This window comes from Panthera leo, chromosome F2, assembly GCF_018350215.1.
Source record: "Panthera leo isolate Ple1 chromosome F2, P.leo_Ple1_pat1.1, whole genome shotgun sequence".
Classification (NCBI taxonomy): domain Eukaryota; kingdom Metazoa; phylum Chordata; class Mammalia; order Carnivora; family Felidae; genus Panthera; species Panthera leo.
Genome location: NC_056695.1, coordinates 27,654,736 through 27,679,944, shown reverse-complemented (window position 1 = coordinate 27,679,944; position 25,209 = coordinate 27,654,736). Strand labels below are relative to the sequence as shown.

At 36.2% G+C, this 25,209-nt stretch overlaps 1 protein-coding gene and 1 long non-coding RNA gene across 4 annotated transcripts in view; one reads left to right on the top strand and one right to left on the bottom strand.

Moving 5' to 3' along the window:
• LOC122211302 overlaps positions 1-25,209 on the top strand; it is a 246,124-nt gene that overhangs the window by 29,715 nt on the left and 191,200 nt on the right. The window lies entirely within an intron of this gene.
• Positions 22,261-25,209, bottom strand: part of PKIA (cAMP-dependent protein kinase inhibitor alpha) — a 92,820-nt gene continuing 89,871 nt past the window's right edge. For all 3 annotated transcript variants that reach the window (XM_042924431.1, XM_042924432.1, XM_042924433.1), the window contains exon 3: positions 22,261-23,808. In XM_042924431.1, coding sequence (XP_042780365.1) covers positions 23,729-23,808 — 80 coding nt within the window. In that variant the 3' untranslated portion in view covers positions 22,261-23,728. The remainder of the gene's footprint in view (positions 23,809-25,209) is intronic.

The following is a 25,209-nucleotide window of genomic DNA, read 5'->3' as shown; positions in this document are numbered from 1 at the left end:
GCTTGCCAATTAAAACAGGTATCCCATTCTGTTTAATTTGGGAACTGCTGTTTTTAAGTGCACTCCTTAAATGATTTTATCTAATTGGAACGTTTTCCATAATGGCCATTATATTTCTAGGTTGTAATTCCCCTAAGGACTAGCAATAGTTTAGTAGGATCCTGGCTGCAAATGGAGTTAGCTCATATTTTTGTCCAGCCATATCTAGATGCAAACAGGGTGCAATTCACATTTCTGTCTGGCCTTATTTTAGGACTTCCAACCTGACAGTTACTAAGCCAAGTTCCTCAAAACATAAAACAAGTTTAGTAAGATTTTGCTGTTTTTGCTAGATATCTGCAACTCCCTGAACATAAAATAAGCAGATGTGCTGGCAGGTGGCATACTTGGCTCTTTAGAATTTAAGGATCCCGTTAGCTAAGCCTTTGGGCTTTTCAGAGCTGAAATAACACCTAAAAGGGACATGCTGCCAGGTTGGGAGTTGTGTGTGTTTTACAGTGTACCTCATTGCATGGAAGTTTCCTCGAGGTTGGTGGCTGACCTAGTGTTAATCTAACCTGTTCTGAGACTAACTTATACTATTGTGGGAAACTTCTTGAGGTGGTGAGTGCTCTAACAGCCTTTAAATACTCTACCCGTGCCCACCAATTTTTGAGACTTTTTGGCCTCCAAGATCCCCCACTAGCAATAGCCTTTATTTACATAAAATAAAACAAACGTGCATTTTAATGTGTCGGCAGTAACCAAGAGATGTTACTGAGTGCTGGCCATGAGAAGGCCCTGTGTGCACCAGCACCATTTCCTGTGGAACATTGGTGAGGTTTTCTACCTGGGGAATTGTGGTCTGAAAGGCTAGGAGCTTAGCTCTGGGCATATCCTTCTGCCAGTTCAGTCAGGCTCCAGGCAAAACTGCCAGCTCAGTTGGCTCCAGGCAAATAGGCCAGCTCAGTTTTCTCTGGGCAACCAGCTGAAGTTGGTCTGCCTTGTAAAGGAAAGCCAATTATATAGGGAGCTCAAATACACACAAAGTAGAACTCAGAACCAGAGGAGTTTACCCACAGCCCTCAGAAGTGGCAAGACAGTGAATTCAGGATTCTGGGGTGCCTGTGTTTTCTTGTTGTCCCCAAATGCTGCTGAAAGTTCACTTCCAATCCCATCACTGCCACTAAATCTGTTAAATAACAAAAATTCAACTGAATACATTTAAAAGATTTAATTGGCTTTATTAATCAAATCAAGCAGCATCTCATCTAGCAAATAGCTCCAAAGGGCTACAGAAAAAGAAAAGTTTTTAAAAGTAGAGAGGAAGTACAAAAAAGGAAATTATTAGCAAAGAATCCATTGTTTTAGGCAAGGTTGCCCTTCCATGGGGAAGGGAGATGGTCTATCAGTAAATTTCCTAGTGCTGAACACAAAATTCTCATGTTGACTAGTTAAAGTTTACATTCCTGGGGAGTTGAAACTACCCACCGTTTAGGTATTAAGTCTTGGTTTACTGACTTGGGGTCTTAACCTAAGTGATGCCATTTTGGGCCTGTGGTTTTCTTTTTAACAAGTCATCATCTCATTAAAAAAACAAACAAGGGGCGCCTAGGTGGCTCAGTCAGTTGAGCATCTGACTTTAGCTCAGATCATGATCTCATGGTTCATGAGTTCGAGCCCCACGTCGGGCTCTGTGCTGACAGCTCGGAGCCTGGAGCCTGCTTAGGATTCTGTGTTTCCCTCTCTCTGTGCCCCTTCCCTGCTCATGCTCTCTCAAAAATAAATAAACATTAAAAAAAATAAAAAATAAATAAGTAAAAAATAAGAAACAAAAGTGTCACGGAAGAAGTATAGCAATTAATTCAGTATGTAACAGTAGCCTTTGTACATATAAACATAAATTTAATGGAGGAAAAGATTCTATACACTATAATAAAAATGAAAATCAGCCAACCATTCCCCACCAAAATATCTCAAAACCTGGAGTGCACCTGAAAAGAAATGTCCAAACCTATTTGGGAAAAACTATAAACTGCTCTTATAAGATGCAAAAGAAGGATTAAATAAATGGAAAACAGATTACGTTCTTGAAAACAGTATCAAAATGATGTCAACCGAGTTAACATACACATTTTACATGATTCCAATGAAAATATCAGAATTTTTTTCTGGAGCTTAAATTTTTATTATAAAGTTAACTTGGAAGAACAAATAAGCAACAAGTAGTGAGGGGAAAAAATGGGGGAATGGGTGCAAGAGTGTATATGACAGACTAATGGCCTTGGCAGATGTTAAAGCATAGTATAAGATCACTATAATTAAAAGGGTATATGGTTCTTCACTGTGTAGACATACAAAAAATAGAAGAGAAAACAAACTTCAGAAATAAACTAAGTTGTATATGAATATTTAATATATGGTAATGGTGGCATTCCAAATGTATGCATATTATCTTCATAGTATTTAAAAAAAAAGGCTTTTTAATAAGTGGTGTTGGGATACCTGGGAAGCCAGATCCTATCATGATACATTCTACATGTTGTAGATATTTAAATATATTATTATATTTATATACATATAAATATATTAATATACTAAATATTTTAAAAAGTGAAATCACAAAAGAACCAGAGAAAGCATTAATTCATCTATAAATTGGGAATAGGAAAAACTCTCCTATGACTCAAAATCCAGAAGTAATAGTGGAAAGGTTTGATACATTTTACTACATCAAGTGAAAATATTTTTACGTGGTAAAAACACCAAAATAAAAAATTTTTAAATGACATTGTGAAAAATATTATACATTAAATATGTTAATGTTTTGTTTGTGACTTAGATCAGAAACAAAATACTGACATATCTAATATATAAAGAGATTTTCAAAAGAATAAAGTAAAAGACCAACAATACTATAGAAAAATGGGCAAGTAATCTATATATTTCTAAGAAGAAGAAATACAAATGGCACACACACTTAATGAAACAAATTAAAGCTGTACTATGATACCATTTCTCATCTAAAATACTCTGTTGGCAGTCTGTGGGAAAATAGGCACTCATACATTCCTGGTGGAAATGCAGAATGGTTCACTCCTATTGAGGCAAATTTGTCACTATCAGACAACATTATATATGCATTTACACTCAGATCCAGAAATCCTATTTATAGGAATCTATTCCTAAGATGCATTGAAAAAAAAAATACAAAAATATGTGTCCACAATATTTGTTGCTGTACTATTTGTAAGAGCAAAATATAGCAAACTCTGCAGATGCCCATCAATGGAGGGCTGTTTGGTAAATTGGATGATATACCCAAATCAAAGGAACTCTGCAGATATAAAAAAGAATGTAGACTATTTTTATATTCTGTATGAAGTAATATTCAGCAAGTATTGTCAGGTGGAAAGAGCAATGTGGAAAAAAAAAAAAGGTGTGTATCTTAAGTGACCAAATACAAACACACATTATTTAGAGGAAAATTTTAAAAATACTAAAAAAAAAAAAAAAACTATCTATAGGTATAGGTTACCTATTGGAAAAATAGAAAATTGTATGAAGGGCACAAAGATAGAGGCTTGATTTCTTTGAACGAATTTTGTTTTAGAAACATATATACAAAATTAAATCAATGTGAAATTAAAATTAAAACAATGTAAATAAATGAGCTTAATTGTGTATGGAATTGATGACATAATTACACAGAGAAGAATAATTTCAAGTGGTTTATAAGACATTAACTGTACATTCATAGTAAGCTATACACTAAGGATAAAAAAACGTATAATCCTACATTCTTTTTCAGTAATCATAGTGTCTGTGTGGTTGTGTGTATGTACATATTCTACATATATGAATAGCAAATTATTTGCTTTGACATATTATATATAAAATGTCATTAAGAAAAAAATTTTAGTATAAAAGATGCAAATATCAAAGAAATTAAGTAAACACTTTAATTTTAATTTTGAAATGTAAATACCAAAATGAACTTATGATGTACTATCTTTGTTTAGTTATCTTGTCTCTTTTCACTGATGCCCCTATGAAATTATGCCGAAGCCAGTAACATTGAGCATCCTTAGCCATTTAGCACCAAGATCATGGTCTTTAAATAGAGAAATGGCAGGACACTTGGGTGTCTCAGTTGGTTAAGCTTCCAACTTCGGCTCAGGTCATGATCTCATGGCTTGTGGGTTCAAGCCCCATGTTGGGCTCAGATCCTGGAGCCTGCTTCCGATTCTCTCCCTCTCTCTCTGCCCCTCCCCCCGCTCATGCTTGCTTTTTCCTTCAAAAATAAATAAGCATTAAAATTTTTTTGTAAAATAGAGAAATGGCTAATTCAAGATCTATAGCATAAAAGGGAAGCCTGCAACATCTTGTCGATGGGAAGCAAAAATTTAACAAAGACTGCTGGGGTCTTGGTAAAAAGAACTCTAAAGCCATTAAGGAAGGATAATAAATGCACTGTGTGAACACACAGTAAATATTCTAACACTTATATGTGTATAATGTCATTTTAATATAAAAGGATATAGAAAAGAAAAATTTCCTGGTCACTTGTGCATGGGAAAACTGCCAACATAGTTTGTTTGAGATAGGTTCAGTTAAATCTAATGTCCCATTTTATAAATGGGACAGAATTATCCAGAATGTTGTGTCTATCTTGGTCAAAGTTCCATGTGATCTTGAGAAGAATATGTATTCTGCTGTTGTTGGATGTAGTCCATAGATGTCAATCAAATATCTAGTTGATTGTTGATGATGTTGAGGTCAACTATGTCCTTACTGATTTTCTGACTACTGAAACTGTTCATTTCTGATAGAGGAGAGAAGTCTCAAAGAATAATAGTGGATTCATTTCTTTCAGTTCCATTAGTTTTTGCCTTTCATAGTTTGATGCTCTGTTGTTAGGCTCATACATATTAAGAATTTTATGTCTTCTTGGAAAATTGATCTCATTGTTATTATTATGTAATGCCCTTCTTTATTCCTGATAACTTTTTTGATTTGAAATCTGCTCTGTCCAAAATTAATATAACTACGGTTGACCCCTGAACAACACAGGTTTGAACTATGCAGATCCACTTTTATGCAGATTTTTTTACAGTATGGTACTGTAAGTGTATTTTCTCTTTATGTCTTAATAACATCTTCGTTACCTTACTTTATTGTAAGGTTGTAATATATAATACACATAATGTACAGAATACGTTTTAATTGACTATTTATGTTATTGGTGAAGTTTCCAGTCAACACGGGGCTATTGTTAAGTTTTGGGGGAGTCAAAAGTTACATGTGGATTTTTGACTCCATGGGATTTGGTGCCCCTAACCTCCACATTGTTCAAGAGCCAACTGTATTTCTATTTCTTTTGATTAGTGTTAGAATGGTATATTTTTCCCCATCCATTTATTTATTTATTTTTTTTATCTATATGCGTCTTGATATGTAATGTGGATTTCTTGTACACAACATATTTGGGTCTTGATTCTTGATGCACTCTGAAAATCTCTATCTGTTATTAGGTGCATTTAGAGCATTAACATCCAGGGTAATTATTGATTTAATTGAATTAATAACTATTACATTTATTATTGTTTTCTATTTCTTGCCTTTATTCTTTGTTTCTATTTTTGTCTTCCACACTATTTCTGCCTTTTGTGTATTTTTTAAATGTTTTTATTTATTTTTGAGACAGAGAGAAACAGAGCATGAGCAGGGGAGGGGCAGAGAGAGAGGGAGACACAGAATCTGAAGCAGGCTCCAGGCTCTGAGCTGTCAGCACAAAGCCTGACGCGGGGCTCGAACTCACAGACTGTGAGATCATGACCTGAGCTGAAGTCGGACGCCTAACCAACTGAGCCACCCAGGCACCCCCCTTTTGTGGTTTTTAATTGAAGATTTTATCTGATTCCATTTACTCTTCTTAGCATATCGATTTATACTCCTTTACTTTTTCTCTTGTTACCATTTTTAGTAGTTGCCCTAGGGTTTACAATATACATTTACAATAATCCAAGTCCGCTTTAAAATAGCACTATATTGGGGCACATGGGTGGCTTAGTCTGTTGAGTGTCCGACTCTTGATTTCAACTCAGTTCCCAATCCCAGGATCCTAGGATTGAGCCCTATTCCGGTTCTGCACTGAGTGTGGAGCCTGCTTAAAATTCTGCCCCCCCCCATCTCTCCCTCTGCCCCTCTCTCTTGCTCATGCACCCTCTCTCTCTGAAATACAAACTAAATAAAAATAAAAAATAAATAAAAATAAAAAATAAAATGGCACTATGTCATTTTATGGTTAGTGTGAGTATATTATAGTAACAAATAATTCTAATTCCTCTTTCTTGTTGCCAAATCAAAACATTATTGCTATTATTATTTTAAACAAGCTGTTATCTGTTAGATTAAGAATAAGAAAAATAAAAGTTTTTATTTTACCTTCACTTATTTCTTCTTTGATTTTCTTTCCTTGTGTAGATTCCAGTTTATGATCTTTATTATTTTCCTGTCTCTAAAAAACTTGTTTTAACATTTCTTGCAAGACATGCATGTCTGGGGCGCCTGGGTGGCTCAGTCGGTTGAGCGTCCAACTTCGGCTCAGGTCACGATCTCGCCGTCCGTGAGTTCGAGCCCCGCGTCAGGCTCTGGGCTGATGGCTCGGAGCCTGGAGCCTGCTTCGGATTCTGTGTCTCCCTCTCTCTCTGCCCCTCCCCCGTTCATGCTCTGTCTTTCTCTGTCTCAAAAATAAATAAACGTTAAAAAAAAATTAAAAAAAAAAAAGACATGCATGTCTACTGGCAACAAATTACCTCATTTTTATTGTCTGAGAAATTCTTTATTTCTCCGTTTTGAAGGATAATTTCACAGTTCTTTTTGTCAGGTTTCTCCTTTGTAAAGTTATTCTTTTACTTTCCCTTTTTCTTGTCATGAATAAATGAATGTTTGTCCTTGGTAGCCAAATATATTATTTCTTTTTATGAATTTATTGTTTCTTCAATTGTTTAAGAGAACATTTTTCTATGATAATACAACTCATTCTCAAAACAATAGTATAAGTATAATAGTATAGTATAATGATTTGAGTTCAGTTAATTTAATTATTGTCTATTACTTACATTAAAATAATATCCACCAATCCTTTCCCTTCTGCAGACCAACACTAATCAAAGGAACACTATGAGATATGTGGAATAATACATGAATATTTTCTATATCACTTTCCCAACTAAATCCTCATGTTGCAATCAAAAGTGTAAGTGCTAGCAGTGCCTGAGTCACTCAGTTGATTCAGCCTCTGACTCTTGGTACTGATTCTTGGTCATGACATGACACCTGGTCATGATCTCACGGTATGTGAGATCAAGCCCCATATCAGTGCAGATCCTGCTTGGGATTTTCTCTCTCCTTCTCTGCCCCTCATCCGCTCTCTCTATCCCTTTCTCTGTCTCTCTCTCTCTCTCTCTCAAAACAAATAAATAAATAAACTTTAAAAAAAGTGTTATAAGTTCTTAGTCTTGAGTCAATTAATCTAACAATTTCAAAATTAGATTTTGTCAAATTAATTTTAGCCACTAAGTTTGTCTATTGAAACAAGTGACTTCTATTTAAAAATTATTCTATGTCATAAGCTTATAACTTAGGTTAAATATTAGTGACATGACATATAACGTACTTTACTCTTATTTCTACTGAGGAAACTCTTCAGAAATTGACTCAGATTTTCATAAATAATAGTTTTAAAAATTGCCTCAGTAAGTTATTATTTTGACAAAACCTCCTGCATTTCTGACATGGTTTTAGTGAGCAATACTATGTTCCTGTCAGGGCATGTTTGGTACTTCCCAGGTTTTATTCTATTGCCAAGTACAGGTGCTTAATCAAACAAAGAAGCATACGTTTCTAGGCCATATGTGATTGACACAAGAGACCTTACATCAGGAGGTATATATCAGGAGGTAATATATATTATGAGGAATATTCTGTTTACTAATAAAGGCATATTGCACTCTAACCTTTGGATTTTGAGGCTTAAGGGAAGATATTTGTAATAAGCATATTAGAGTTACCAGCTAAGCTCTTTAATTTTATCAAAACTGGTTTTCATGAGGACTCTTTGGAGTTTATGTGCATATATTTATGGCTTACAAGCCAATTGAGTCTAAAAGGGAATTCTGCTTCACAATGTTCTTGTAAGGCACAATGTCCTGTTGGCTGCCCCTGCTGCTTTTTCCCTTCTTGGTACCAATCTGACCCATCATTGCTTTCCAGAGTGAACAGCTTTCTAAAAAAAATTCTGAAACAAAATCACTGTTGTGTTTTAGAGACACAGGGTATTTTTTTCCTTTTAGAACTGCATATGGCCACCAGGAGGCAGATATCTATTACTTATTATTTATCAATATTTAGAAATACAAAGTAGAAAATAGAAATATAGAAACATAGAAAAATATAAAGGTATATTTTTATTTTTCACTTGAGACATGTACAAGAAAATACTAGTTTAACTATTGTTAAATAACTTGATTTTCCTATCTGACTGAGAAATGTGCCATAATATAGAAATATTTATTCAAGGGCAATTATAGTCAGTCTTTGATTAACCAGAATATTTATTACAGAATTCGCTTCAGATTAAGAAGAAAATGCTTTTGGGGCATGTGGGTAGCTCAGTCGGTTAAGCTTCTGACTCTTGATTTTGGCTCAGGTCTTGATCTTATGGTGGTGGGATCAAGCTTTGGGCATGCAACCTGCTTGGGATTCACTTTCTCTCTCCCTCTGCCCCTCTTCCCTGCTCACTCACTCTCTCTCTCCCTCTCACTGTCTCTCTCAAATAAACATTTCTTCTTTTTAAATACAAATTTCTTCTTTTTAAAAAGAAGAAAATGCTTTTTATTTAAAAATTATTATTTATAGCAATAAAATTTTAAAAGTCTGCTTTTCTGATTGAGTAAATAGACTGATATGCTTCACAACCCCTGTGTATGCTGGTTGAGATTCTGAGGAATTTGTGACCTTTTTTCTTTTTTTTTTTTAATTTTTTTTTTAACGTTTATTTATTTTTGAAACAGAGAGAGACACAGCATGATCGGGGGAGGGGCAGAGAGAGAGGGAAACACAGAACCTGAGCTGAAGTCGGACGCTTAACCGACTGAGCCACCCAGGCGCCCCGGGACCTTTTTTCTTTTATTAATCAACAAGAAAATAACTTTAGTATGTATGAATAATGTGGGTTAAATTAATCACGTAATTATTACTGTATGGTGGAAATAGATATTTATTTTTTAATTTTTTTTAAGTTTATTTTTATTTATTTTAAGAGAGAGATAGAGAGCAAGCAGTGGATGGGCAGAGAGAGAAGGAGACAGAATCCCAAGCAGACTCCACACTGTGGAGGGCTATGCAGGGCTTGAACTCAGAAACTGTGAGATTATGACCTGAGCCAAAATCAAGAGCTGACACTTAACCAACTGAGCCTCCCAGGCACCCCTAGATACTTATTTAAAGATAGTTTTCATGATATATCTAACTAGTGGAAGAGAAAATTCTTAATCTAGGAATTGTGATAGGAGGAAGTCTATAGATTAAAAGGGAGAATTATCTGGATGGTGTCTCATTACTCTTCAGAGGATCTTATGAATAATGGGAGGACCTTGAGATTCTGGACTAAAGTCAACTAGATTAAAAATGAGAAACCTTCCTTTAGTAAGTCAATCAATGTATACTCTATATTTTTCTTTTCTTTGGTCTCCTTGGTGTTTACCAGACTCTGCCTGATCTCAGTTTTATCAAGGGGAACCAAGAGGATATACTTTTGTCTGTACTTGAATCAGAAGACTAAAGAGAAAACAGCTCTCAGAGGTGCCAGTAAGAGTTGACAGAGGAAATCAGTGTCATCAAATGACTAAGCCTGTCTGGTGGTTCCCCCAGTCCTTCTAGTGCCAATCCCTCATGGCTTTGCATTTTATTTTGTTATGAGAACTTATGTCTCCTTCTACTATTTTTTTTAACATTGTGACACTCCAAAGGTAACAGTTGTAAGAAAAAAAATAGACATGAACTTGAATTCACCCTAAGGCAGTCCTGAAATAGTTTCCCTTTCTCTCTTTTCTCCTGATTGGAATTTTGCTCTCACAATTTGGCTTTCCTCATATAGGCTAGAGGAAATGCTCTAAGTATTCCACTTGCTAGGATCCAACTAAGCCAGGCTTTACCAGTCTGTGAGCTCTACGTGGCTGAAGATCATTCCCTATAGTTAAATTATATAGTTAGCATCCTGAAAGTACCTTCTACATAGAAGAAACTCATTCATATTTGTTCAGTGGATGGATAAGTTAAATCTTTGTGCCATTGGGTGGCACTACTCATTAAGAGGTAGAAGAAGTCATTTGACTATGTTCTCTGAGTTATCTGAGACTGGATATCTCATATAACAACAATACACCAACAGTAATGTTAATAGCTAACATCTACACTAAGTGCCAGGCACTTTTCTCAGTGCTTTATGTGTATTAACTAATTTGAACCTTTAACATTATTTTTAATATTTTTAAATGTTTATTTATTTATTGAGAGAGAGAGAGAGAGTGAAATATCACACAGGGAATGGGCAGAGAGAGAGAGAGAATCCCAAACAGGTGCCACGCTGTCAGCATAGAGCCCGACCCGGGGCTTGATCTCGCAAAGTGTGAAATCATGACCTGAGCTGAAACCAAGAGTTGGACACCTAACTGATTGAGCCACTCAAATACTCCATGACATTACTCTTAATATTATTCAACATTGCTAACAGATGCTGTTATTATTTCTTCTTACAGACAAGAAACTGATACCCAGAGTGGTCGAGTAAATTGGGGGAAATGATACATGTAGTTAGTAAGGAGTCTGGGTTTTGAGCCTATGTTATTAAATTCAGTCTCTCTTAAATGTATTTTCCAAGTGTTACCTAAAATTATCAATCATTTGGAGTTTCAGTGAATGGACAAATGAAAAATTCAGGGTCTCTCTGGTATTTGGAGTGGTTGGCAGCTGGTGGCAACTGGGTATCCTCTACTCCCTCTCCTGTTGTTGTTAAATGACTTAGTGGAAATCTGTAGTGATAGAGGTGAAAATTACTCTTGCCCCCAGTGTTATTTATGTCTTATGCCTTCATTTTTTGTTTCTTTTTTTTTTTAAATTTTTTATGTTTGTTTATTTTGGAGAGAGAGAGAGAGAGAGGGAGAGAGAGAGAGAGAGAGAGAGCAGGGGAGGGGCAGGGAGAGAGGGAGACACAGAATCCGAAGCAGGCTCCAGGCTCTGAGCTGTTAGCACAGAGCCCAATACGGGGTTTGAACTCCTAACTGTGATATCATGACCTGAGCTGAAGTCAGCGCTTCACTTACAGAAGCCACCCAGGCACCCTGCCCATTCTTTTTTTTCTTATGCCTTTCTTCCTCCCCAATGCCTAAGGGTTGGTTATTCCCATACTTCAGGCAAACTTCAGATTGGTCTTAGAAGCCTAGATATGGAACTCCTTTCCTTTTTTTCTTTTTCCCACATAAAGTTAGGTAGGGCTAAGTAGAGTGTAGAAAGTGCTTAGCAGGGGGCTTAAGGAGAAAGCTGGACTTGGGAGGATGGAGATTGGAATGCAATTCATTGAGTATTCTTGAGGATTGTGAGAATTATGAAGCAATAAAATGGAGGAAAGTAGTGATATGTGAGCAGGAGGAGAGGAACGTGGAAAGACAAAGTGTAAGTGAAGAAGCTCAAGTGGGAAACTTGTGGAATGAGGCAGGTGGGCCGAGAAGGAGGGAGTCAAGGAGGAAGACAACTGTGTTAAGATATTGTCAGATTGAGTCATGAAGGGAGAGAACAGATGGTCATGTTTTGCTATTTTCAGCTGCAAATGCTGTCTTTGCAAAGTCAGACTCATTCAAAATATTCTTGTATGGGCTGGAAGTACAACAAGGCACTGTTCTGAGAGCAGGGAAGAAAACAATACTGTGAAGCAATTGTAATTCCAACAAATGGCAGGCCGAATATTGCTGGATATTTAATACTTTGAGAAGTTGTTTACTTAGGACTTTTGTAGCATGGGACTCACAGATTCCATTTGCTTTTATATTTGCTCAGGTTGGCTGGAGTTAGGAAATGTCTTAATGTTTTGTTTTGTTTTGTTTGATTAAGCCAATGAGGGAACACCTGTTGATGACACCAAGTTTACCTTTTGTTAGAAATGTACCTTAAAAGAAAGAAAGAAAGAAAGAAAGGAAGGAAGGAAGGAAGGAAGGAAGGAAGGAAGGAAGGAAGAAAAAGAAAGAAAGAAAGAAAGAAAGAAAGAAAGAAAGAAAGAAGGAAAGAAAGAAAGAAAAAGAAATGTACTTTAAATCATTTGAACCTGGGCAGGTAAAAGACCAGTGGGAAAAACAAATGCTGTTTCCAAAGAACTGAATTTTATAAGACCAGAGGATCTGTGTGGTAATGAGAAGGGCTGGAGCAGAAGGTTGGGGAATTATGTATAAGGAAAAGGACATTAGTTTGTGACTTACATTAAAGCCTGTTTAGCAGGAAATTGAAATCTCTATTACTGGTGTCACAAAACTGTTATCCATTTGATCTTTTGCTAGTGAGAGAAGTAAAACTCAGATGAGAAAATGGGTAGATTGTGCAGAAAAGAGGGAAGAAGACCCAATCTTTGGGATCATGCACCTAAAAAGGGCTGCATGGAGGCAGAGCTAGCGGTTTAAGGCTGAGTGGAGATAGGACCTGTGTGAACCAGGGGATATAATGGTTTGAAGGACCTGTGTTTCCTTGAGTAGAGATCCTCTAAGAGATAGATGGGTTGGCATGTGGTTTGTTATTTCTGGGGCTACCCACTGACCTGAGAATCCCAAGCATAGAACCTTGCAAAAGAGCAGCCTGCAAGGAGCATTAGCATATTAGGTGACAGTTCTGGGCTGAACTCCAGGGCCTGCTCTGTAAGAACAGATGGACGTTCACCATTTTATTAGTTTCAGGGGATGCAGCCCTTTGCAGGAGGTGGTGACCAGAAGAGAACCTGATGAGGACTTCTAGAGTATTGGAATATTGTGATCTTTGATCTGGATGATGGTTACCTGAGGGTGTTTGTTTTATTGAAATATGGAAAACTGCACAGTTATGAGCACTTTCTAATATTTGTTATACTTCAACAAAGTTAGAAGAAAGTTGACGTCTTACCTTGCAATAGAGTCAAAATAGAGATGAGGCTAAGTTCTTAATATGTTAAAAGTTTTTCTGGTGATTCTGACAGGAGGCCAGAGTTGAGAATCCATGAGAAAGAACTATACACGAACATGCACCCCCTACACCCCTTTGCCTCAAAAGTCAGTCCTTTCTCTGCTTAATCCATGGAAAACAGAATAGGGCATATAGTTTGTGCCCTATGATATGTGCCCTATGGTATGGATGTCCCATAAAGTATTTAGCCCACTTGAAATGTAGCTAGCCTGAATTGAGATATAGGCATAAAACAGACCCTGGATTTTGAGGAATTGGTACAAAAATGTGCTATTAATTTTTATATTGATATATTTTGGTGCCAGTATTTTTGAAAGCAGTTGTTTACTGCTTTGTTATTTTAATGTGACTACTAGAAAACATAAAAATGCATGTCTGTTTTGTAGGATTGTTCTACTGGACAGCTCTGGTGTAGTCGAAGGAGCATGGGAAATTATTATCAGAGAAGTTGAACATAGGTTTCAGTCCTGGCTTTGCAATACAAAAACTGCATGACCTTGGACAAGCCACTTAACTTCTCTGTGCCTTAGGTTGGTCATTTATAAGGAGAGAAGTATATCCATATTTCAGAGTAATTGTGAGAAATAGAGGCAATTTAATGAAGCATCCAATACACATTCAGAACCTTAGAAAAGATCATCTTTCTGTGGTGCTATAAAAAGACCTCTTTCTCTTATACTTGCGCCACATGTCAGCAGAGAAGTATGGTGCCTTTAAAAACTGAGGCGTGTGTCAGGGCCTGAGTGGAAAGCATGGGTAAAGGACAGCAGCAGCTGCTGTGCCTCTTGTATGCATTTCTGCTGCTTCTCACTTTTCCTCTGACGTTTGGTTTTCTCAGCGGCTGGAACCTTAACCTTGGAATACATCCTTGTGTCTACTTTCATCTGTTAGCCTACCTTCAAAAACCTAACTCTCAAGTTCAGAATTCTTCCAATTCTATGTTAGGCTCCTTGGCATGGACCTCCTCTTTGTCTCGGGGTCTTTGTGCCTGGAACCTGCTCAGATGCCCACACTCTTCCCTCTGAGTGATCTTGTGGAAGCTGGTCTGTCAGCTGCCAGGCACACCCTGAAGCCCTCAGTGGCTTTATCAGCTTCTGGGACTTCCAGGTCTTCCTCTTGAGGGTCTCAGATTTCTACTTCTCTGCCTGACCCAGTGTCTCACCTCAGACTTAACACATGTACTGTGTTCTAGCTAACTTGGATTGTTTGAAAAATATATGACCCCATGTTTTCCTACCTGTTTACCTCAGTTTACATCATTTTTTTATTCTATATACAGTGTCTGATCTCTTTTTCTTCAATGAAATAAGTATTTTAAGGAATCATTCTATTGCATCCTTCTCCATGATCTTTCCTATTGAGTGACATTTCTCCCCCAGCATATGCATGAGATGTTCCTGGTTCATCTGTTATTGTTAATCATATTAAGATGAATATGTGATTATGTATGTACTTGTCTTGCCATTGCTATTTGATGAGTATACTTTAATAAGTCGTAGGGTCTCATGTGGCCCTGTCTTTGAATGGAACCACATTTAAAAAAATCTCATCTAAAAACCAGAACTAATTGAAAAGTATTCCCAATATTTGCATGTATCTCTTGGAAGGTCTAGTTCACAACCTATAGAAATGCTGTTTACTATCCTTTCTAAAATTTTCCTTGTTTCTTCATTGAAATCTCCTGTGAACCCTCTCAAACTGTCTTTTAGAAACCCCAGTATCCGGGCACCTGGGTGGCTTAGTCAGTTAAAGCAAATGACTTCAGCTCAGGTCATGATCTCAGGGTTCGTGAGTTCAAGCCCTGCATTGGGCTCTGTGCTGACAGCTCAGAGCCTGGAGCCTGCTTCAGATTCTGTGTCTCCCTCTCTCTCTGCCCTTCCCCACTCATGCTGTCTCTGTCTCTCTCAAAAATACTAAACACACATTAAAAAAATTATAGAAACCCCAGTTTCATTGCTTTTGTAATTTCCCAATTCTTAGCTTTTTATTATGCAAACTGATTTAAACATATTCGCTTAAATTTTTTTCTGGTGTATCTTCAGAAAAGAACAACTCTTGTGTTGATTCTTCATGGAAAAAATCTTTTTCCTCTTATCAAGCTAACCTGTGTCTAGATCTATTCTTCCAGTTCTGTGTTATAAAGGTCTAGGAATCACCTGAGCAAAAATAAATTCTCACTACACAGTGGAATTGAAGGAAAATTCCTTATAATAAGTGATAAAGTGACAATGGGAAAAGGCTGGGAATAATGACAGAAAAAAAAAAAAAAACTATGGTTACTGTCACATGTTCCAGTTTCTACTAGTCAAAGATTTTGTGGTATTAAAAAAAAATTACTCCTTATTGCACCTAACACAGTGACTTAAACTTACTAAATGTTCAACAAATATTTCCTAAATAAAATTGATGATTTACTGGATTTTATTTAGGACTATGCAGGAAGATAGATTCTGTTTAAGTTGTTACTGCCTAGCTATAGCTATTTTTACATAACTTTTTGCCCTTAAAATTCATTGTTATATATTATTTTATGGATTTTAAAGAATGTGTGGGATAAAAGAAAACTTAAAAATTAAACAGGACAGTCATACTGGTCACACTATCCTACTCAAGTGAAACGTGTAAAATTAATCATGGTAGCCAAAGTGCAAACATGTGTTCTGTTAGGAGTAACCTATATCATTTCCTTGGCCATTCTTATTTCTTAGTTTCAGAGTCCAAAAGCACACAGTCCTTCTTTAGTATTGCTAGATTTCAGTGTTAATTTGGTTACTATTTTTCTCTGTTTTCCAAAAGATACAGTGTTCAGGAAAAAGACCTTAAGTTTCTGTACATAAATATCAGTGTCCTTTCCTTTACATGTTTCTTGGTCCCTTCGTATTATTTTCTCCTTTTTATTCTATGAATTCCTACCAAGTTCATCATATTCTATCAGAACGTTCATTTTTTTAGCCTATTAGAGTACATTATATTTTATTAGTGTAAAGCATATTCTTAAAAACTTGAGTGTCCCCTTCTGTAAAGACCAAAAATCTCCCCAAAGATCTTGTTCTCTGACTAATGTGTTGCTAAGACTAGGAGACTATGATACAACATCCTTTTTTGGGGGGGGGGGGTATTCTTAGTTTTTGCAAACTGAAGGGAATTTATACTACAGAATGTCAAGAAATACCTTTACCAGGATCACTATTTAGCTGGAAGACTTACTCTGATTTGCTAATTTGTATGTATGTTTTCCTATTGGACATCTCTTATCTGTATGTCCTATCAAATCTGTGTGAGTGTGTGTGTTTGTGTAAATGTGGAGCATACAGTTTGAGAACCAAATTTAGAAATAGTTACGTTATTTTAATAAACTAGAAAAAAAGTGATAGAAATTAAGTTTTTATGTTCTAAAAGGCAATATTACACAGATTTCACTATTTTCAACTATCAACTGTATCTCTGAATTGCACATTTCCCTAATCAGTGTGTAAATTTTGTTTGACTACATTGTGAGCTTCAGAAAGCAGACATTCATTTACAAATATTTATTGAGTATTAATAGACAATGAGGATACAGAGATGAATAAAAAAGGGCTGTTTCCATCAAAGAGCTCATATTCAAGTTGGAGAGATACACATGTAAACAAATAGCTGTGATCTAAGGAGATACATTTGCAGATAAGGTGTTAGGGAATCAAGAAGTATAGAATAGCTAATTTCTAGACTGGGGCTTCAGAATGGGAATGTAAGTCAAAAAGGCTCCAGAGAGTGAAATGGGAGAGGGTCTGGACGGACCAGTGAGAACTTGCAATAAAGCATAAAGAAGAACATCTTAGGAACAGAAAAACAGCTAACACAGAGCAAAGAGTTATGTAAAAGTAAAATGTGGCATTTATATCAAAAAGTTTTATCTGGCTAAATTTAAGAATTTTTAAAATTAGGGGAGTGAAACAATCAAATTTATGTTTTAGAAAGATACATGTGGTTGCCAGATGGATAGAAAGAGTGCTGGACAAGGCAGGTCCTAGTGAGCAGACTATTGCATTATATTAGATAAGTGATGATTTAAAGGATTGTAATACAGGGGTGCCTGGGTGGCTCAGTCGGTTGAGCATCCGACTTCGGCTCAGGTCATAATCTCACAGTTCATGAGTTCGAGCCTCACGTTGGGCTCTGTGCTGGACTCTGTGCTCAGAGCCTGGAGCCTGCTTCCGTTTCTGTGTCTCCCTCTCTCTCTGCACCTAACCCACTCGGATTCTGTCTCTGTCTCTCTCAAAAATAAACATTTAAAAAATTTTTAAAGGATTGTAATACAGACAAAAAGAAGTGAGAAGTTTCAAGGAGTAGTAAGAATTAGAATTGATGGACTGAAAATCAAACTGCAGAAAGAAGAGTTAAGAGAACTGTAAGAATTTGGATTTTTAATTTGGTTTGAATTTGGGAAACCAGTGCCTCCATATATGAGATCTACAGCATATTAAGAAAAGCAGTTTTGGGAATGGGGTCATATATTGGATTAGGTGTTGGAATATTGAATTTTAAGATGTTTTTGGGAAATCCATATTGAGCTGGATCCAATAAGTCAGCTGATCAGGAGTGACCTCTGGGATTTATCATGGTAAAAGTGGTGATTGATTGTGTTGGTCACGAATAAGTCATGTGAAGACTGGGATTGTATAAGAGGAATAAATATATAATCCCAGGGAACCACAGTATTTAGTAGGGAGGTAAAGAAGGTTGAACTTGTCAAGGAAAGTAAGCAGTTGCCAGAGAAAAAGGAACAAAGGATTAAATGCATACATACATTCACCCAGAGGGTGGGAGGTGGGGTAGGAAGGTAAATGAAACATCTCAAAAAAGATTCCGTGGTGAATAAGATTAAATGCCATGTGGTAGACTATAAAACATACATGACCTATCCATTATATTTGGCTATTAGGGTTGATATACTCACTTAGGTCTAATTCAGAGAACTAGAGTGGGACTAGATACAAAGAAATTGAGTGGTTTTGCTTGTACCTAGCTGCTGTGGAGAGGAGCTAGTGATACCACTGGCAGTCATCCTGGAGTATAATATAATGGAACACAGAACTCTAAAACATCACATCCTAATCTTGCCCATCTCTCCATATCCAGTCTCCAGGTTAATGCCTAGATACGTGCAACCACCCCTATGTAGAAATGAGCACTGTAGGATCTGGGGGTGTAGCAAAAAAAACCTTATGGGGAGAATATTCTGGAAGAGAAAGGGCATATCTATATATAATGGAAGACTTGTGAATCTGGAGAATTTGTTTCTTAGGATACATAAATTCTTTCCTTTAGGAGGCTTTATTATGTAGCCACATGAATATCAATTGGAATTATAGAACCACTATATTTTATTTTAGGAGAAGTTTGAGTCCTTTGGAACATCATCGCTTTTTAATTTCCACATTGGCCAAAGCTTCAGTGACAATTACTGAGAGTCCAGGTGCTACTGAAGACATTGTTGGTAATAAAAATTTGATTGGAAGTTAAATTGCAAAAGGATAAGAAATAAGGAAGAAAGACATGAAAACAGACAGCAATGATGCCTATTTTCAGAAATACAAGTAGTGAAGTTAAGAGGGGAACTGAGAACTTGAGTACATTTGTGAAAAAGGGTAAAGTCGGTGAAGAAAAAAGGATAATTAACAGACCTCCTGAAAGAAAATGTTTAAAAAACCTCAGATGTGAAAACCTGTATCTTAGAAGTGGGAAACTTCCTGTGTACTGAGAGACATGACAAAAAAAGCTGTGCAGCACTTATGACTAAACTGAAGTTGCAAATAATGAATGAGCATTGTTATAAACTTTTTACAGTCACTCTGAAGAAAGTAGAGTGAAGGCAGATGGCTTGAACGGTTTTGATTGGGCAGAGATGGCACAAAGACAAGAAAGGAAGAAAAGCAGGAGCATTGAGAAGGATTAACAGTAGATTCCAGACTGGAGGAGAGTTGCTAAGGAAATACCGATCTTGATAAAAACAAAGTAGATGTGGTGCAAACTAGAAAGTTAACCAGTTATAGTCAGATAGTTTTGTTAATTTTGACTTTATAGTGAGAGATGGCCAGGATCCCAAATCCTCACATTCTGGCCTAGATAGAGGCAACAAATATACACAGAGAAAAAAACACCAGAGACAATACAAACTTGTTTTGCACTGGCTAGCATTTTGTTACAAATCCCTGTGTACTGTTTTATCCTTGTGACCTGAGTAAGATGAACTTAAAAGATTTACATCCTCTTTTACCCCTTCTGCCTAAGACCTTGCCTGAACTCAGGCTGTGCGTTATTTGATGCTTACTTTCTCCCGAGTCCCACCTTGGATTCTGCTTGGTTTTTGCTGCCTTTATGTGATAAAAATAATACAACGAAAAGAGAGCAACATCAAAACAAAAGAAGTTAAACACTCTGCTTTTCTACCCCAAGATGTTATCCTTAATATAGTAAAACCATGGGTGTCTGTGAGCACTCCATTTAGTTACTGACTGATTTTAAAGATTTTTAGTCAGGTGAATAGGGCTGGTGCATCTGGAAACTGCATTTTTTCTAGATCAGTGATTGACAGGTTGTAGAGGTGAGGGTGTGGGCAGAAAAAGATGCCAAAGTTGCACAGGGAGTTCTTTCAAAGGGGAAGTGTGTATGTGTGTGTGTGTGTGTGTGTGTGTGTGTGTGAGAGAGAGAGAGAGAGAGAGAGAGAGAGAGAGAGGGAATGTATATGGGTGGAGGAGAGAGTGTTGTAAAACTTTCAGGGGATTCTGATAAACACTGGTCTTTCTGCTGACTGAAAATCTTTTACTGCCCTACAGATGAGCAAGGAGTGATATTGGGGCTTACGATTTAACAGTTGGGTCTGGCAGATGATGAAGTCCAGGAAGTGGGCCACCAGAGTGGAATGGAGGTAAAAATTATTGGAGTAAAATCCCAGAAAAAGAGGCTAGAATGCCGGTATGTCCACCACAGGAAGGCTTTAAACTTCTCCTTTATCACTCGCAGCACTTTCTCAGGATCAAATACATAGTGTATGTTCAATAAATACTCTTCATAGACTATGCACATTTCAGAAAAAAATGTATTACTTTTAATATCAATTATGTGAGCATGCAACATTACTAAATACAAAAGTCATACAAGCTCACAATGACTTCAGAGACTGCCACTCTTTAATTAAAGAACAATTTGGGGCCTATTAAGACATCATAAATCATAGATGCTTTCTTATTTTTACTTGGTAACTATACATTGTCTTCCTGTTACTACAAGCTTCACTCAGAAGCTTGGCTACCTGGCAGTTACATTTCTTTACCCTTTATTGCTTCTCTGAAGAGAAAGAGCAATCTCATTCATCTTCTAAAATGGTGCATTTTTACTGTGTCTGAGTAAGACTCAAGTGTAGGGCATTTACAGCGAGCAGTTTTGGGGGTGTTGCCTAAAAATTGAAGGCTGCCTATTACCTATTGGAAAAACATTTCTATAAATTATGATAGCAATATGTTGGCATAGGATGTTTACAGTTGATAAAAGGTAAATTTGACAAGTTCATACTTATTGCAAATGAGTTGAAAAACTGAAACTGTCATACATATTTCTAGTTAATTAAACAAAGCGAGTAGAATGGGACATAACAAAATCTGAACCATGTTAAATTTATAGACTGCATGCCAGAAAAATATTTTGGGGCAAGTATAACACAAAAAATAAATTCTAATTGAATTTCTTTTTTTAAAAAAAGTAACTTTCTGTGATCTAGTCACATCTGTGTCATTACTCATCTAGGTAACCTTGAGAAAGACAATTCCCTCTTTTGAGACTCAGTTTCCCTCTCTAAAACAATGGAGGATGAACCACTTCATCTCTAAATGTTCCCTTATAAATAAATATGCTCTATAAATTGGCTTTAGTTTTATGGCATGTGTAGTAGAAAGCTCCTTGGAGACAGACCAAGATAGGTTCAAATCTTAATTTCATCATTTATTAGCTTTTTAAACTTGGAAAAGTTATAGTTTATTGAGACTTAATTTCTTAATCTGTGAAATGGGATAGTACTACCTTTTTAATCAAATTGTCTGAGAAACAATTAAATGGAAGAAAATGTGCTGAGAAGTTATTAGCATAATGTCAGTTGGTTAGTAGGCATTAAGTGCATATTATCAAACCTAATGTCTTAGTTTCCACCCTTTCCTCCTTAAAAATTCAATACCATGTATATTATTGACTTGCAAGAAAAAGATACTACAGTACAATTTGGGAGACACTGTGAACTTTTGCTGAGCAACATTTGTAGGTTGTAGGCATTTTGGAAAGTAGATTTTTATCTTCCAGCTTGGGAATGCCTCTGGGTTTGAATATAGCAGACAAAGTAGCAGTAAGAGGTCAAAATAATTCAAAAAGCTCCATATGACTTTGCAATTCAGCACTATTATATATTCAAAGACAAGCATGACACCACATGCATTAATAATAATATATCACATAGGAATATAAACTCTCCACATACACTCAGCACTAGTCTTACCGAAACTTTACAAAACTACATGAAATCAGTTTGGAATTCCACAACTTTAAGGATGGAGAGAACTTTACCTAGATTCACAAGAAAGCTATGAGAATAGTAAATGAGGATGTTGAAAGAGTGATTTTATGGGTTGGATGTTTTAAATGGACTATGAGAGATTGTCTAAAAAAGCCTCAGGAACCTCTTTTCCCACTTGTAAGATTATTAATAGGTGGATTTATTTGAATTTTAACTGGGTATTTTGGACCTTAATGGGTTAGAATGAAGTACTCTAATATTTAGTCTTCCTTCTATTTTCTGAGAGACTCACCCTATTGACATTTTTTTCTAGTAATACATGATTGAGGACAAATGATACCAATGCCCTTATCCCACTCATTTGGAACATACTGTGAATTTCATCCTATATGCAGCTATAGAGGAGAGCTGAGTTCCCACTATGTCCATGGAGATTATCTATGGAGATTCTGCTTAACCTACTTCATATGGGACTCTATCTAAGACCTCAAGGATAATTAATTGGGCTCTTTATTATAAAGGGTCTTCCTGTTACTTATTTGTCCAGTAATCCATGAGCCACTGGCATATTACTGGTTCCTTATTTATTACCACTGATAAGTGATTTTATAATACTGACCAGAGGGATTACACAGCTCACAGAAACTTTCCACATAAGAACCATGATGTCAAAACACAGCAGAGGCTATCAACAGTATTAATGAGGATTTTGTTAGCTTCTAATGATAATTATTATTGTATCAGAATGCAATTCACACTAATTATTAGTAAAAGTTTACAAACATTAAAAAGTGCATAATAACATTTGTATCTGATAGGGCTGAAAAAAGACATGGAAAACACAATGCAAGGGCTTTACTTTTGTGATTGGTGGCCACATGATTGCAAGATAATTTTTTCCATCTGTTACAGCTCCATGCAGATAAGTTGTCCTCCAAATTTAAATAGTACCATACAGCACTGAGAAATTTGATTCCATAAGAACAAAATATTTCCTGTTCTTAGAATTATCTTGTATTCTCTTTCCCACCATCTTGATTCTCCAAAATCCTCATAATTAAAAAAATTTTTAAATGTGTATTAGTGGGAAAAGTTCAACAATGGAAAATAAAACAAAATTTACAGATTGAATTCTGGTCTGTGCAGACACCAAACAGACTGAATTCAAGTAAAATTCACATTAATGGATATTTTCAAATGCCTGTTTAATAAAGCAAAGGACTCTTGATGAATTGGTTAGACTTAATCCATCAACAGTGAATCAAGGGGAAAGATTAAGTTAAAAAAAATTGTGATCTATCCTGTGTACACCACCATACTGTGGAGAAGGAAAAAGGCAGCCCTTTTAAAAATGAGTGGTATAAAAATTCACAGTAACGTACATTGTTTTTGTTTGTCATAAGCAATCAAAGAAGGGGGCAGTGCTGAGTGTCTATATTGTACAATACAAAACAGTGTAAATAACACAGCAGGAACACACAGATACATAATGCTAAAAACAGTGCTTTCTGGATGGTTCTTTTACTGGATGAATACTTGGACCAGAGATATTTTAACTCTGGGGTTCAACCAACCTTTTGCAATTAAACACAATTAAATCCTCTGACATTGTGAGGGGCCAGATGCTACAGGAAGAATCATCATCTAGGTCTGTGCTACTCTCTACAAGCATTTTATCATATGGTCAAGTGAAAGGATCCATTCAAAAATGACATCCAAACACAAGCCACATGATTTCAACCATTGCTAAAGACAGAGGTAGAGAAAAGTCTGTCTGCAGCCACAGCCTCTGCCCCCATTTTCAATATGACAATGAGCAGATTCCTACAATGCAGCACAGCCATTTTTTTTCCCCCCTTTTCACTCTTGGAAACAAATTCATTCCAGCCAGGCCTGGAGATTTGAGACATTGTCAGCTGTTGATGAAGTTATCAAAGTGGGGCGTTAGCTTTCAGATTTTGCTGCTTCCCCTTGGGCTTCCCCACTTTGTTCTGTGGAATTTCGTTGTGCATCTTCTTCACCTTCTGTAAGAAACAATGAAAAAAGGGTAAAGGCAAATAAAACTATTGCTTATATTTACCAACTCTTAATATATCATATTGAAAATTTCAGAAATACTCAAAAAGTCATAAATTCTACAGAGACAAGTATATTTTATTGGTGATCAATTTCTCATGAAGAAAACAGTATAAGAGTTTCAAGGGCTGGCTAATTCTGGTGCTAAGAACTTGGGACAGCACAAAATAATAACTCAATTTTTATAGTTGTTAGTGATCATCTATGCTTTTGATAAATAGCCAGGAAATCTCAAGGTCAGGTGATGGCACTTAATAGTTTCACAGATTGCAGAAATCAGTAGTGATTTTAGGCAGAAATCAGAAATGAGAAGCAAGTCTACCATTTCACTCCTGTCTTATTTTAAGAAATATTTAAAAATTTCATTTTACATTATTTATAGTACTTGTTGATAACCAGCTGATTTCTCGGAGGTTTAGTTAATTAAATTAAAAGCAACAGTGGAGTATGAAAGGACATTATGTCAGCTGGTCGGTCCCTTGCTGAACAGTTATGATGACCTCTGGTCTGCCCTTATAGAACATATGTACAATGCCAATAAAACCAGCATCCTCAGCAGCAATCTCAGCTCATGACATAGCAAGCACTGAAATTAAATAATGCTTTCTTTTCACATAGGCAATTTTATCTAAAGTTCAAACTTACAAGCTGTAGGCAATCCTTGATTCAAAGATTCATATGTTTGCATGTATTAGTTCATCATTAAGCAACCAATAAATATTAGTGGATAAAATATTTTTGGGTGTTGCAATAATGTAAATTATATCAATGTTTGCTAAATGTTTGTTACCATAATTCAAATGGATAGAAGTAAGTGGACTGTTCCATTTCTTTAGATGGAAATGTTGAAAGGCAATTTCTCTTTTATTCTTAACAAGTATACACAAAACATTTCACTATACACCATACTTCCAGAAATTAAAAGCAGTTCTACATAAATTATATCTATATCTATATTCTTATATAGATATATTCTGTTCTAAAGGGGTTCTCGGGGTTTACATTATATATTATATATCATGTTCATAAACTACTTTCATTATTACAACAATGAACAACCTCCCAAGATGTGCAGATGGCCTGAATGTGAGATGTGTAGATTAGCATGCAGCAAGAACTTGATAAATAGGAAAAGCTCTTAATAACCAAAGGAATGAAGTCAAATTAGGGCAGATGCAAGACAGTAGAATATTTAAGGATGAAAGTGACTGCATAAATACAAGATGAGGAACTTGGCTCCCATGAGGCTTGTGATTTCTGGGTGTCTGGGGACACTTCCCAGGGCTTCTTAGCATAATGCTGCAATTACAGAGGTGTGGCTAAATAGATGCTTTTTAACAAGTCATGTA